At 43.2% G+C, this 14663-nt stretch overlaps 1 protein-coding gene across 3 annotated transcripts; it reads left to right on the top strand.

Moving 5' to 3' along the window:
• The first annotated feature begins 5805 nt into the window (after positions 1-5805).
• Positions 5806-11735, top strand: LOC133888734 (uncharacterized). Of its 3 annotated transcripts, none has more exons than XM_062329078.1 (6): positions 5806-6017; positions 7911-8036; positions 8456-8532; positions 8673-10421; positions 10604-10790; positions 10875-11735. In XM_062329078.1, the coding sequence occupies exons 2-6, from the start codon at positions 7931-7933 to the stop codon at positions 11576-11578; spliced, it is 2823 nt and encodes a 940-aa protein (XP_062185062.1). In that variant the 5' UTR covers positions 5806-6017; positions 7911-7930; the 3' UTR covers positions 11579-11735. The 3 variants fall into 3 exon arrangements, with proteins under 3 accessions (XP_062185062.1, XP_062185064.1, XP_062185063.1); XM_062329080.1 differs by lacking the exon at positions 5806-6017 and adding an exon at positions 6026-6801; XM_062329079.1 differs by lacking the exon at positions 5806-6017 and adding an exon at positions 6883-7830.
• Positions 11736-14663: the final 2928 nt, after the last annotated feature.

Genomic DNA, 14663 nt, shown 5'->3' with positions numbered 1-14663 from the left:
AATTAAAATGTGTCTTAATTTTTTTTTTATGAGTGATTGATATTATTATTTATTTGGTTTAATGATCTTCAGTTTTGCATGAGCTTTGATATAATTTAAATTAATTTAAGATTTTATTTGAACATATTAATTATAAACTAATTAAAATTAAAATTAAAGATATACGTTTGCTTGTCTCGTAACGTACAAATGATAAATACACCTTTATAGTCAACGACAGGATAATTGTCACCATTCTGGTTCCTACATCTACATATTAGTATTACTAGTTACTACAATATTTTACCGACACAGACAGCAGGGCACGTCACATGTGGCTGAGCGGCTCGGGCTAGGTTCAGACTTCAGACTGGTAGGCCTGCTGTCAATTTTTCTTTTCCTACTAGCCTGTGCACAAGCCAACAAATGGAGCAGTCCTAATACTAATACTTTGACAATCGCACGTTGTTCGACATGATGACATGAACGCTGGGCACCTAGTTACCTACTTCGTGCTAGCCTACTAGCTAGGTAGGAATATCGGTCTCCGGGAAGGTCAAGCCGGAAAACGGAGGAAAAGAAAGGACTTGAACTGCATCATGAAAGGAGACCGGGATTTTGTAGAGGCATACCCTAATTTTCTGGGCTTGTGAGGTCGTTCTGAAACCTTAACTGCATCATTCGTCTTCGTTCGTGGCAAGTTAACGAAGCACAAAAGTCAAATAAGGGACTAACAGAGCACTGGCCTACCACGTCCGTATACCGCAGCAGGGCAGGCACACCAACGCATCGATCACGCGGGAGAGCGCCTGCGATCGCTGCCTTCCGGCCCAGGTCTGGAGACAGTCAGGGGAGGGGGAGAGAGAGTTGAGAAGCATCAAGCATGTGACCATCAGGCTAGGAGGCAGAGGCATCTACTCTGCACGGCGGCGCTGTGCACTGCAGCGTCCTCGATCTTGTCGCCTCGCCGTCCCGGCCGATAGCCCGTAGCGCGGCCGCGGACGGGGAGTGGAAACGGAGCGGGACGTACGCTCGCGGCCTCAGGCTCAGCCCCTCCACGTACTGCAACACAACGCGCCAAGGGCGCACCGGTACCGCGCTGTAGCGCAGCGTCCGTTCGGCCCGCGCGCGCAGACAGCAGGTCCCTCCGGCTCCACCCTCCTCGATCTGATTCGCCGGCAGCCCCGGCCGCTCGAATAACAGGGCAGGCCACTGCACCGTGTCTCGAGTCTCCTGAGCCCTGACCCGATCGACCCATCACGCGGTCACAACCGTGGGCATGCCGGGCGTAAAAAGGAGAGCACGCCACCAGGAAGCGGAAGAAAGTGCGGCGAGGCTAGGCAAGTCCGTCGATGGAAGGGCCCGTTGTCCATTGGGAACCGGCCGCGTCCCGTGCGGCCATGGACATCGTGTATAGCTCGCTTCACCGGGAGAATCTGAATAGGGAGAAAAATTTTATAGGACCAGTCCTTCCGTGAGATTCTCTCTCTGCGTTCGATACGTATCGTATACAGTTTATATAGAAGCTGACGTACCTGATATGCCGCGCAGCTCACGGGGTCTATTCTCGTCGGGTCCTATAAAATTTTTCTCACTGAGTATCACGGCGTAGCTCTGTTGCTGATCCGACTGTCCTCTTCTTGATTGATTGATTGATGGTCGAGATCACTGCTTGCGTTGTTTGTAGGGGCCGGTACGAGTGGCTCCATTCCCATCGGTCTACGACGAAATCTGATCACGTTGAGGCTTCTTAGCTGGAAAACGAAACCATCGCGTCACTTGATTGCACGGATCATTCTGTTTGCCCCAAACCTACTTTGTCCACGTAACGAAAGATGACAATCCACAGACGCCCCCAAATTTTTGCTTCGACGCATACGCTCGGAGGAGTGTTTGATTTCTACAAATTTGGACAGATGCGCGGCAGAATTTGCGATCTTGAAAAGTGACGCTGTGTGTCTCGTTGACATCTGGGGCCAGTGCCCGCGAGTAGCCAGCCCTTTTATAGGCAGTGACGTTTTTCCGACTGAAATTTTTCGAATTCAAAGGTGTGTACGGTGGGTGATGTCAGCTGCATGAGATTTTGGTGATGTACAGGGGAGAGAAGAGCAAAAGAGAAATATAGTCTACTATTACATATCCATGGTCTATTAGATAATTTGATGCTATCTAAACTATTGTATAAATAGTTATCCATGTTTATAGCATTTGCTTGTGAGTCTTAGGGTATAAACAATGTTATATGCTTAAGAAAAGATAGTGTTAAATATCTACGTAAAAATTGTATTGTCCAATGTAAACAAAGACTACATATAATTAAATATGGTTACCTATCTTGTTAACATTAATGTAAGCAGTGATGTTTAATTAAACATATTGCCCTCCGTCTAAGTACATGTGCTACTGTAATTTAGAAAAAAAAAACCCCAATTTTTCCTTAAACACTTCATCTAAACACTCTATTGTGCGTGCTCTTACAAACAAGTTTTCTAGACAGTACATTATATGAATTGTTTTTATTACTGTCTAGAAATAACATAAATAAATCTTATAAACAACCACTGTCTGGATCACGGTACATGCCATCATCTATTATATTATTTTTTGAGAAAAAATAGTCATCACGTTCGCTCTAAAGATTATGAAATTACCATGTTAATCAGAAAAAAGAAAAAAAAATAGACCACTCATTGTTAGAATATCTAACGATCTAGATTAAACAAAAAGCTCAATCAAATACGATGAATAAATAGCTAAATTTGGAAAGCAAAGTGTCATATCAAATACCTAAATTCGGAATTAAAAATTATAAAAAATTAGCAATTCAATTTTCATACAGTTTGGGAAGCAAAATATCTAAATAAAGAGTCCAAATAAATACAATTTGGGTCGAGCTCGTTTCAGCCCCCGTTCCCCTTATCATGAACGACCTATCGGTGTTTATGGTCCTGTGATCGTCCATCCCCGGTTTCAGACGCCCTCCTTGTCAGACAACCCGTACCGTGTTCATAACTTGTGGTCTTCTGATGTTCTAAGTAAGCTGTTTCTTTGCTGCTATCCGTAAAAAAAGTGACTATTCTTTCTTTCTGAAAAATTGAAGAGCGAAAGACCCTTCTTTCATCTTTCGGATGAACCTGCTCAAAGAGGGCTCATATCTGGTTAGCTTCAGGAACTCTTTTACCTGATTAGGGATCTTACCTTGTCGGCGGCTCTGGATCATTCTGTAAAAAGAGGGGAACACACAAGACGGTTGAAGAACCATCCCCCAAGGCGCATGGCCTGGAGTCTATCATCAGGACCCATCAGCGTAAAAGGTCTTTGCAGCCCCTCGGCTCCTCTGGATCTTGCTTCATGGCGAACACCCCCACGACAACTCAAGTCCTTGGAGCCAGACTCGTCGGCTGCGGTGGATCTAGCCATAGGTAGCCCAAACACACTATAGAAATTTACTAAGATGCGAAAAACACGTCCCCTACCTGGCGTGCCAAATGTCGAGGGTTGCCCCTGACAATGATATTTGGGTATACCTGACGATGGGAGTGTCATCCACGACCTAGGGTCGTATATCTTAGCTACGTGCGTGTGATGAACTCAAGAACACCATGAGTTATCCAAGTTTAGGCCTCCTTTGGGATAATAGCGCTACATCTTGTGTATTTTTTTTATATGAGTTTAAATGAACTGGATACACTCATCATCTTCTCCGTATCTCTCTCCCTTGATATATCCGAGGGAGAGAGGACTTACATAGAGACCTAAGCTGGACCCAGATCTAGCTAATCCTTCTAACATATGCCCATCATTACGGCGAGTGGTCGCATTCTACTTGCCCTGTCAGTTTGCAGGGTCTGTGTCATCGGTCCTACGCCCGCGCCATCCTTATCGCTTGGTCTGCCAGGTCCCCCCCCCCCCCCCCCCCGCGTCATCTGCGCTCCTACAAAGCCTACTGCCACGCTTTATCAGACCGTCCTGTAGTTTTTAATGCTACGAGACAGGACACAACAGGCCTGTACCGATCACGCCTAAGTCCGCCCAGAAGGACGACTTAAGTAAGAGATAACACTTGAGTAGAAAAGTATGAAATAAAATTAGACTGATTAGGCACATACCTGCGCCGTGACTAGAGAAAACTAGTTGTGGGGTTTCCCTCTGAGACCTGGAGATTAGTCGGAGAAACTGGTCGTGTAGTCGCTGACTGAACGCGCTTTGAGACCATGGTCCTGTCCAATCATAACGTGTAGAAAATGTTGATATATAACTTTCGTAGGCCCACTATCAGGGGACCTTATTATTCTTTACACCGACATGTATATTAAGTACGGTTTTCTATAATTTGTTACCTATGAATATACTTCTTGATTGGAAGTATATTTTTATAACATGTAGAGGCCAAGTCATTTAACGTGTGTGATGGGAAAATAAATAGATTTAACAGTGATGATAAAGAAATGAAAATAGAAGCAATGACAAATAAAAAAAAGTTCATTTCATAAGATAACAAATAGAAAATTGTCTTGTTTTTATATGATAAATAAAGATTTTTTCTCTTCTTTATTCCCTAGTTGAGTTCAAGGTTGGAAGAATGTAGTGCAGGCGAATCCATCGTGCTGCTCAGGACCACTGTTGCTCTCGTGCAGTTCGGGCAGTGAAAAATTCTTTTTCTTGCTCCCTAACTAGACAGCTTGTTTTTTGGCTCGGGACGACAAGGGGAAACCGGCAGTGTTTCTACCCGCCCTTGCCAAACTAGTAGCAATCTGGGGAGGGAGCCTTGGGTTGTTTTCTCGGCGTCTTGCTTTGGTCTGTTTTGCTTTCTCAGATGGCGAGCTCATCTGAGAAGAGATTACAATCAGCTGGGTTAGTGTCTGAGGCAAACAGCACGAGCTAATGACGACTAAGGAGGCGATGAAGTTTCAGAATTGTTAGGCCAACTGAACCTAGCATCAGAGGAAGGGGACGACCTGGTGTTGATTTCGTTCCCAATCTGACATATGAACCGATTGGGCTGGCGGGTGGCTGTTGTGAGTTGGGCTATGTCCGTTAGGTTGTCGGTAGTTAAGCTTAGTCATCCACAAAACACATATAGTTATTTTTTGTAAAAAAATTAGTGTACATATATACACTTATAACCCTTATTAATAAGATCTGTTTCTCATTGGCTATCCTAGTATAATATGTAGAGCAGTCAATAAAATTATTTGAATAAGTAATGAAGTTTTCTTAAACTCTTTTATTTCAGTGCTATCATATAAGACATAAATTGAAAAACAACACTAAAGTAAATCAAATGTGTGAATTAAGGAGAAATACTACAACAAGTTACCCTAAGAAATCTGTGAATTTTCTCTGAATCCTATGGGAATTCAACTAGTCCGTGCAGAATCCCTGCATTTCAAGAAAATCTACAATGTTTTTGTTTAAGCCAATGATTTTCCGATTGTACAGAGCCATTTCTTCCAAACGAAAATTGAGGTAACGTACTAACTACTAAGGTACAACCACTGTCACGCGATGAATACTTTTCGGAGTACGTTGCCCGAAGTACCACCAAATTCATTAGATAAACACTTTTTCGGGAAAAAAAATTTAGATAAACAACCCTAGAAGCTCATAAATCAGCACTTTCTCATGTTTATGTTTAATTTAATTGTGCAGTGCCCCATAATTCATGTACCCTTTCTTATCTTCTTTGCAGTTCGGTTGGGCTACTCGCGCACTCTTCATCAATCATCATCTGCCGCCCATCATCATCACCACTTTTTTTGCATTTCCCGCACGCACGCACGCCCGCACGCACCGCACGTACGCGACCCACGACGTGGAGGGGAGTGCAGGGAGATTGGGGGGCACCGAAGCAAAGAGAACGAAACGCGAGTACGCGACCGAAGTAGAAACAAGAAACAGTTCACAAGAGCTGGGCTGAATCCCATTCCATTCCACCAACCTCCCACCGCGTCGCTTAGCCAGCGCGGCGCTCCCCACTGCTCCGGCTCCGTCCCCGCGCTCCCCGCCGGCGAATGCTCGCGCCTTCCTCGCCGCAGGTGTGCGCGTCCGAATTCTTCCTGTTCCTTCTCCCACCCCTCTTCTCTCCCGGGAATACGGGAGAGGTACTAGTGGCCGGAAATTTTGCGTTTCTTGTCCTGTTGAGGATTTTGTGCCGTTTTTGTTAGATCTTTTTTCTTCCTTATCCGGCTTCGGTTCCAGTTTGTTAGAGTTTCCCTGCAAAATTCGTGCTTTGGAGCCTTGATGTGCGGCCTCAGCCACGGATTACATATTTGCGTGCTACATTTCGGTTCGGCAAACTGTTTAGGCGAGGTGCTTGCGATTTAAGGCTGCATTTGGTGGGTTCAGCCTGCGAATTTGGGGGCCGGTCTCTGCGCAAAGGAATCTAAAGATCTGAGCCGATTTTATGGCTCGCAGGCCGGAATTCCAATCCATGCCGGCGTAAAGGCGCCACCTTTGCCAGCTCCTCCCGTCCCTTTCCGCTCCCGCGCCCGAGAATTTATTGCTCTGGCGCGCGTCCCGTCCCTGCCTGCTCCCTGCAGCTCGCGATGTCCTCTGATGAGCAATCCGGCAAAGACGCAGGCTTTTCACTTTAAATGCTCGGGCTCTAGCTGCAAGATTCCCTTCCCTCTGTGCGCGCCTGTAGCATCCGGCTCTAAACTCCCTGCTCCGTAGCCCGTGTGGTTGCTCGTAGTCGTACGCGTCAGCTCCCCTCGATTGCCGGATTTGAATTGGGCGGATTCAGCTGCGTTCCGCGTGGAAAGCGTCGAGTTCTTGGTGTTTCTCTGTTCTCCTTGTGCACTGCGAGAACTGCAGACTTCGGTGAGTGTTTTCTTTTTCTTTTGCTTTCGGCTTCAGGGTTCGTTTGGACTCGAGCGTAGGATACGATACGTCTCGTTCTCATTCTTCGTAATTTTCTACCTTGTTGTACGTCTCCTCCGCTTTTATCATCGTCTGTCGTTTTCTTTTCATCGATGAAATTTGCTGAGAAGAATCATGGCTCTTAGAAAAACGTGCGACTTCAAGATTCCTTTGTAACCCAGACGTATTATATCTCGTTACTCTCACTGTGTCCACTGCATAGTTCTGTTATCGCTGCTGGTTTCATATTTTGATCATTTTTCCTTTTGAGTCTATGTTCTGGGTATATGCATCTGACGTTAACAGCTCGAGTTTTGGTATTCATGGAGCACAAAGCTGAACGCCTTTTACCTTCTCTCTCCTCTGAGCTGTGAAGCTTTTTGTTTACCAGTTTATGTGACTGAAAAGTGCAGCCTTTAAAAGGGCTTTCGTGCTGCAAGATTCCTTTTGATCATAATCATAGGTTTGTACTAATTATTTCAATCCAACAGTCCTGTGCATTTGCTTTATGTTACCTCCTGATCTGTGCTACATTCCACTTTTCCATCGGAATTGCCTGGCGTTGCTCAGCCCCCAGCGTTTCATTTCGTTGGGCGTGTCAGTTCTTTATTTTGGTTTTTAAACAACAGGGACATGAACTGTGCTCTCCATGCACAATATGGCCTACTAATGCCTGCAAAAGTCCAGCCTTAGGCATGTGTGTGCTGAAGTTTTCCTGAAAGGACAGCATCTTGCTACAGTAATCTCATCTGACCTCTTGTCCCAGAGGTTCAAATTTATGGCTTTAAAAGTTTCGAATTGAAGCTTCAAATGCTCAGACCTAAGAGCATTCCAATACTCTTCACACTTCGATTATCTATATTGTCGGTACCAGCCTATTGTAATGCTCTTGTGATGTAGTTAGATTGATAGTGACCCACCAGTTGTCGGTACCAGCCTACTGTAATGTTCTTGTGATGTAGTTAGATTGATAGGCTTTATGGATCTCAGGTACAAGCCTGGCTGGTAATGTTTCGTTTTCTTCATGTCCTCGCACTTACGTCTTTCTTGTCATAACTATATTTGTTCAGGACTCTGTATCAATGTTACCATGCTCGGAGGCAGTGTTTATGATCATAAGAAGGCAATGATCAATTTGTTCGACCTCAGTGCAGGGATGGCCAGCGCGAACATGCTCACTGGAGCTCGTAGAGATGGTACATAAATTTCCTCCATTTTGTGTTTTTGTTGCAAGGCTGTTGAATGTAATGCTCTGCTAGTCCTGATTTTGCATATCTGTTGCACTTGGGGTTTACATTTTAGAAGTGTTGGTGTTGGCGTGATGCAAGTTTTTGCGATTTGCTGGCATAAGTGTCGTCGATGTCCTCTTTCATGTAGGGCTAGATGGCATTGGCGTTGTCTGGACAATAATTCCTTTGCATGATGTTTGACACTTCCCATTTAGCCGATGACATGTTTTGCTTGTCTTTTCCTTTTGTTCTTTTTTTGCCCTTCTTAGATTTTAATGGTTTTCAGAGGTTCTCTTGCTACTTTGAAACTTGCAAGAGATTGAGCTCAAAGTCGAAATTGGCTGTACCTTTTTTTGAAGAACATTGGCTTTGCTTTGATCTCTCAGGCTCTCCGGCTCATAGAAGCAGGCAAGATGTCAAGAGAACTGTTGATCCTGCTAAAGTTTATGTAGAGGATAAACTAGTAAGTATCATGTCATGTATCCTGTCCGAATCTAACATTTTCTTTGGGTAATTTTCCATTAAATATACAGTAGGAGAGAACCTACTAACATTTCATCAATGTTATACATTATCTCTGTTCTAATATGAACCTTGCTGCAGGGAGCTAGTAACAGGAGCTCATCAAGCAATAAATCAAATGCATCTCCAATGAATATGGTATTAGCAAAGCAGGTGTCCAAGGAATTGGAGTTGAAGAAGAAGCCACCAAGTGTTGTTGCCAGATTAATGGGACTTGAAGATGATCTACCAGGTCAAGAACCAGCAATACATTCTGCTAAAAGAAATTTGAAGAAAGGCCGCATAAACGACAACTTGGCAGAAACAAACAGGCTTCTGCAACATCGAGAGCAGTACTATTCCAGCATGACAACACGGGACATACACCTAGGCCCCAAAGAAACGGTTGAATTTAAGGATGTCTACGAAGTCAGTGAAGAACCATTAAGAACATACCATCTTCAGGACCAAACTTCTCCTAGGGGAATGTCTTCTAGGAGCAAGAGGGACATAAGGGTGGAAATTGTTCGTCAGAAGTTCATGGAAGCAAAGCGCCTTGCCGCAGATGAGAAGCTCCTCCATTCGAAGGAGTTTCAAGAAGCACTTGAGGTTCTAAGTTCAAATAGAGATTTGTTTCTTAAGTTTCTTGAAGAACCAAACTCTTTTTTCTCAAAGCAGCTGGCTGGACTTCACAGAATGCCAGCACCACCTCAGACAAAGCGTATTACTGTGTTGAAACCAAATAAATCTGTTGAGAATGAGGGCAGAAGGGAAATCAGAACACACCAAGTAAATGAAGAAAAAGAACATGTGATGCCAAGGACTCACCAGAGATCTCGTTCAGCAGAAGTTACCTTCTCGCAGCCAACTAGGATAGTGGTTCTGAAGCCTAGCCCTGGCAAGCCTAGTAGAACAATGGCCAGGCTGACACCCCGAGAAGCACCATGTCAACTGACTGAGCAGACAGGTTTTTATGGGGGTTTAGAAGATCACGAATACCTGCCAGATGGTCTTCATCGACGGGATGAGTCATTTTTGTCTTCTGTATACTCAAATGGGTATGGTGGAGATGAAAGCTCTTTCGGTAGATCAGAAGCTGACTACATCGATGAAGAAGGTGGTAGCCTAAGTGGCTTGGAGATAGTTAGTCCAGTATCGAGGCATTCATGGGATCACATCAGAAGATATAACAGTCCTTACTCAGGCTTAACTTTTAGCAGAACATCACATTCACCTGAGTCATCTGTAATCAGGGAGGCCAAAAAACGGCTTTCAGAGAGATGGGCATCGGTGGCATATAATGAGAGCAACCAAGAACAAATGCAATTGCCGAGAAGCTCTAGCACTTTGGGTGAGATGCTCTCCCTTCGAGAAACCAAGAAAGAAGTTGGTGGGACAAATTCTGTTTCAAGTAGTCGGCCATGTGACACAGAAAATGAGTTGACCCTGCAAGCTACGTGTATATCTACTTTTATAGAGGATGAAGGAAATGGACAGAACTCCCCAAAGAATTTAGCAAGATCAAAATCTGTCCCAGTGTCATCTTCAATGTTCGATAACATAGCACCAAATGCCCCATCATCTAATTCTGAAGGCTGCAAAACACCGAAGGTGGTTACAAGGTCAGATGGAAAATCATCATTCAAAGGGAGAGTTTCGAGTTTTTTCTTCCCAAAAAGTAAAAAGCAGTCAAAAGAGAAAATCACCCTATCATCTGATGAGAAGGTTGAAGTGGCTTGTCTTGGAAACACGAAACCAGAGGCTAATGATAATAATGGTGCTGATGAAAATGTGTCATTTTGTGATGCCAAAGATGATAACTCTGCTACTCAAGCAATCTGTTCTTCGAAAGTACACACTTATCTCAAATTATTACTGTATGCCCTTACTGTTCTTTCTCCTGTTGCGTTGATGTTACTGCAACAATATTCTCTATGACTACGAGTTTAGGGACTTTTATTTATTTTTTCCTGCAAAAGATTTTTTTCTCCACTTTCGTTACCTCAATAAACTGATGAGGAGACATACTGCAGGATGTTTCCATTGAAGTACCTATTTTTTCTGACTGTCCGAGTGGACAACTTGATGGATTAAGATCAGGTGGAGGCCTAAAAGGTATCCGTGATGAGCCTAGTCCTACTTCAGTTCTTGATGCATCATTTGAAGATAACAACATTAATGAACCTGAATCGTCAAGAAGAATTAGTAGCAGCAATGAGAGTAAGTCTTGCTTCCTTTTTGACTTGTGAGTTTGCCATTGCTCCCTTGTTTGTATACTAACTAGATCTTCTATCATACCTGTAGGAGTTGCCCTACGATCAAATGCAATTGAATCTGTCTCCCGCTCATTATCATTGGAGGATATGAACTCACCTTCACCTTTACTTGGTTCAACAAAGTTAACCCCTCTCTCCAATGTAGATGATGATGAATTAGATTGTGTCGCCTTTGTACAAAAGGTAGTATCATCTGCTGGGTTAGGCGATCTGCAGTTTGGCATGGTCTTCACAGATTGGTATTTGCCTGATTGCCCGCTGGATCCTGCATTGTGCGACAAGTTATTGGACCGCAAGGAGGAGGCTGCTAAGTCGAGGGAGCGAAGGTCGAACCAAAAGCTTCTTTTTGATTGTGTGAATATGGCCTTAATTGATATTGGCCAGGATGTCTTGCTATGCACCTATCCGTGGAGCCAAGCGCACTCTACGGCATGGAGGGAGACCCTGTCTCAAGCTTTGGTGGAAGAAGTACCATGTCACATGAGGGATTGGCTTTATGGATCAGGGAAGTTTGCGCTGAACGAGAACGACGACGCTGGAACAATGCTGGAAAGGATTGTGCAGCAGGAGGTGGAAGGAAGAGGTTGGGTGAAGTCAATGAGATGGGAAGTGGATGTGATCACAAAGCAGATTGCATGGGAGGTGTCGGAGGAACTAGTAAAAGAAGCTGTGGATGATCTCGCAATTTGTTCTCCGCAGCAAGAGACGCCAATGCCAATAACAAATCTTTAGGAAGCAATTGCTTTGTGTATGAAATCTGTTCTTAAAATTGTTGTGCTGAAAGAACTCTTAAGCCTCTTCATATCATGTATGTAAGTCCACATAGTTGCTTCTGCATATGCCTGTAGTCCACTACAGATTGTAGAATTCCAATTGGTCAAATATTCTCTATTGTGCTGTTCTGTAGAAATCCAGCAGGGGAAAAAACAGAGAAAAATTAACGTCGCATATTATTAGTACATGACAATACTTTGGCAGCATCGATGCTTTGATGGTGCCAGTTATTTTTCCATCTTCTTGAAAGGAAACATTTACAAGTCCCATGTGGCTTTGACTTTAAGGTACTACAGGAGAACACTGCTCATATGTATTATACTGCATAATACATGCTGCTGTCAGTTAGCATCATCTTGTTGTCCTGAGCTACCAATCTGAACAGATTAAGAAACTACTAATCTCTTAGTCAACCAATCTAATATTGCTTATCTGGTGCAGTATATTAAACTAACAAATCAACCAAGTAAAATGCAAAGAGTGGCACTTGTCCGGTCTGGACATTCTTCAGGTCTGAGCTTTTTTTATTTAGGATTGGTGGCATCTTTTGTTTAAATCAAGGTGTAGCGGTGTTAGTTTAAGCATAGATGGTTTTAGGCATTAGGTCTGTTTGTTTCAGCTTTAAATTATGAGAATCTAGTTTAATATATAGAATCCGTGAAATTTCTTTTCTATCAGATTATGGATTATATGATTTTATAGTATAATTTAGCATGTGAATTGTGAAAAATAACTTTTATATTGTGGTCATTTGTTTGTTTTTGTTTTTACTTTTATGGCTACAATCCATAATAAATAAAAAACAAACATAGCATTGGTCTAATCTAGTTTGCAGTTTGGTGTCATGTCAGACAGCTTTAATCTGGGAACAATATTTATTTCCTTGGACCATGCAGCAGCATTATGTTGGTCCGGCGTTTCACATTCTGAAATCAACTGACATATTGTTTAGATCCTCTTGCCCGTGAATTTAGCGAGAATCCGTTTAGCCGGATGCTGCCGAGGGAGAACGGCCTGTTTCTAGGCTGATATCTTGTTTTCTTCTGATTGTTGTTTTCTGCCGTGTTTATCGTCACATCTGAATGTGGGAACGTTTGTAAGGTCAGCTGAGCTCTCAAAAGCCAGGTCTCATGGTGAGTTACACGAGTTTGAATTTTCGTTGTGGATGGTCGATTTGCAAATGGGGTGCATGGATTGGGGACGTAAGTTGCCGTGCCCTGGACTTTTACACAAGTGGTCTATTGATGCACATGGTTTGTATAAGAGCTTTCTAGCTGATTGTGCAGTTACATGTTTCAGCAAAAATTACTGTCAAGCATTCAAAGCTAGCGTTTCTTCCGTAACTTGTCGAGTATTTTTCTCCTTTTTTAAAACATTTTTTTAGCGGTTGAAACTGTAAGTTAATGCTTGAGTTGAGCTGCATGGTCTTGCAGACGATGAGACGAGCAGTGGGGAATAGGAAATTTTTAGATATTTTATTTTTTTTAATATTTTTAAGAATACATCACCATTTTAAAAAATTATAGTTCTATCTTAACGTCGTTCGTTCAACGATCGTTGAACAGACAAGATCTTGTGGGCTCTTATGGTCAGCAAATTAAATAACTAGAAAGAGAAAGATCTTGTATATTCATCGGGCGAGATCAAGTTCGCAAGATCTTTGTGGCATCTCCGTCGCACGGGCCCACCCAAAAGATCTCGCATGTTGAGGGGGCAAGAACTTTTGGGTATTTAAAATAGCATAGCCAGTCTTGATGTCACGTAGATCTAGTTTTAGAATTAAAGTTTAATATAGTTTAGCAATTAGATCATGTTTATACACATATTTTAGCAATTATATGTGAAAGTGCATCTAGGCCCTCCTAAGTGGGTTTTGACTTATTGATGACAACACGATTAAGGAACTAATATGCTTATCTAAGTTATGAACATGTTTAAGCATTAGTTGAAAAGACAAGTGACGTTTGACGCCCATCGAAACAAATTGAGAATCAACGAAGAGTACTCAATAGGATTTAAATTCTTTTATTTTTTGAAATTGAGTCTAGGATAGCCGCTCTTTTAAGAGGGTTGCATTTGATTGCTTGGTTAGTGTGTCAATGCTCAAGATATCCCTTAGAACCAACTAGTTGAGAGACACAATCACTCACGGACACCGAGTTAATTCTGCAAAAATTCACTGAGTCCGGATACTCCGGTATTCACCGGATACTCCGGTACTCAGTATTTAGTCCGAAGTCTCCGAGGTAGACTCCGGCAGAGAGTCTCGGTTACGATTTATTTTTATTGAAAAAAGACCGGAGTCTCCGGTGTTCACCGGATACTCCGCCAGAGAGTCTCGGTTAGGTCTTTATTTTAATTGAAAAGGACCGGAGTCTCCGGTGTTCACCGGATACTCCGGTAAGAGATTTAGTTTTAACCGGAGTCTCCGAGAGAGACTCCGGCAGAGAGTCTCGGTTAGCTTTTAATCTTTTTGATAAAAAGGACTGGAGTCTCCGGTGTTCACCGGATACTCCGGTACCTGGAGAGGTCGGAGGGTCCGGCTAGTCTCCGGACTTAATGTTTTTGGAAGCCCTGTCAGGACCGGAGACTCCGGTAATTTAACAGAACTGTAACGGCTAGTTCTGACACGTTCTATGACCATTCTGATGCCGTTTTTGGATTTAGGGCCGGATACTCCGGTGTTTACCGGATACTTCAGTCAGTTCTGACAAAACAGTAACAGCTAGTTTTTGAGAGAGGGCTATAAATGCTTCCACACCCCATAGCATTTAGAGCTTGCTGTTGTTGGTGAACTTTAGACCTCTTGAGCACTTTAAGAGCATTCAAAGACTCTCCAACCACCTCTAGTACAAAGTTTGCAAAAATTTAGTGAGTTTGTGTTTGGAGAGGGTTTAAGCCACTTGAGTATTGAGTTCTTCATCGACCATTCGCTGCGATCATTTCTCTTGAAGCTTCGTGCTTCTAGACGGCAAGGCGTCGCCCGTAGAGCACCTAAACTTGTGGAGTGTCACGGCAAGTTTGTAAACATCTTCGAATTGAG

This window comes from Phragmites australis, chromosome 13 (genome assembly GCF_958298935.1).
Source record: "Phragmites australis chromosome 13, lpPhrAust1.1, whole genome shotgun sequence".
Lineage (NCBI taxonomy): Eukaryota > Viridiplantae > Streptophyta > Magnoliopsida > Poales > Poaceae > Phragmites > Phragmites australis.
This window is presented reverse-complemented; position numbering and strand designations above follow the sequence as displayed.

Bases quoted from the DNA above. Each gene is read 5' to 3' on its own strand.
- LOC133888734 (XM_062329078.1), top strand. From the start codon at position 7,931: ATGCTCGGAGGCAGTGTTTATGATCATAAGAAGGCAATGATCAATTTG. The intron at 8,533-8,672 runs GTAAGTATCATG...ACCTTGCTGCAG, and splicing joins TTTATGTAGAGGATAAACTA to GGAGCTAGTAACAGGAGCTC. The intron at 10,422-10,603 runs GTACACACTTAT...GACATACTGCAG, and splicing joins AAGCAATCTGTTCTTCGAAA to GATGTTTCCATTGAAGTACC.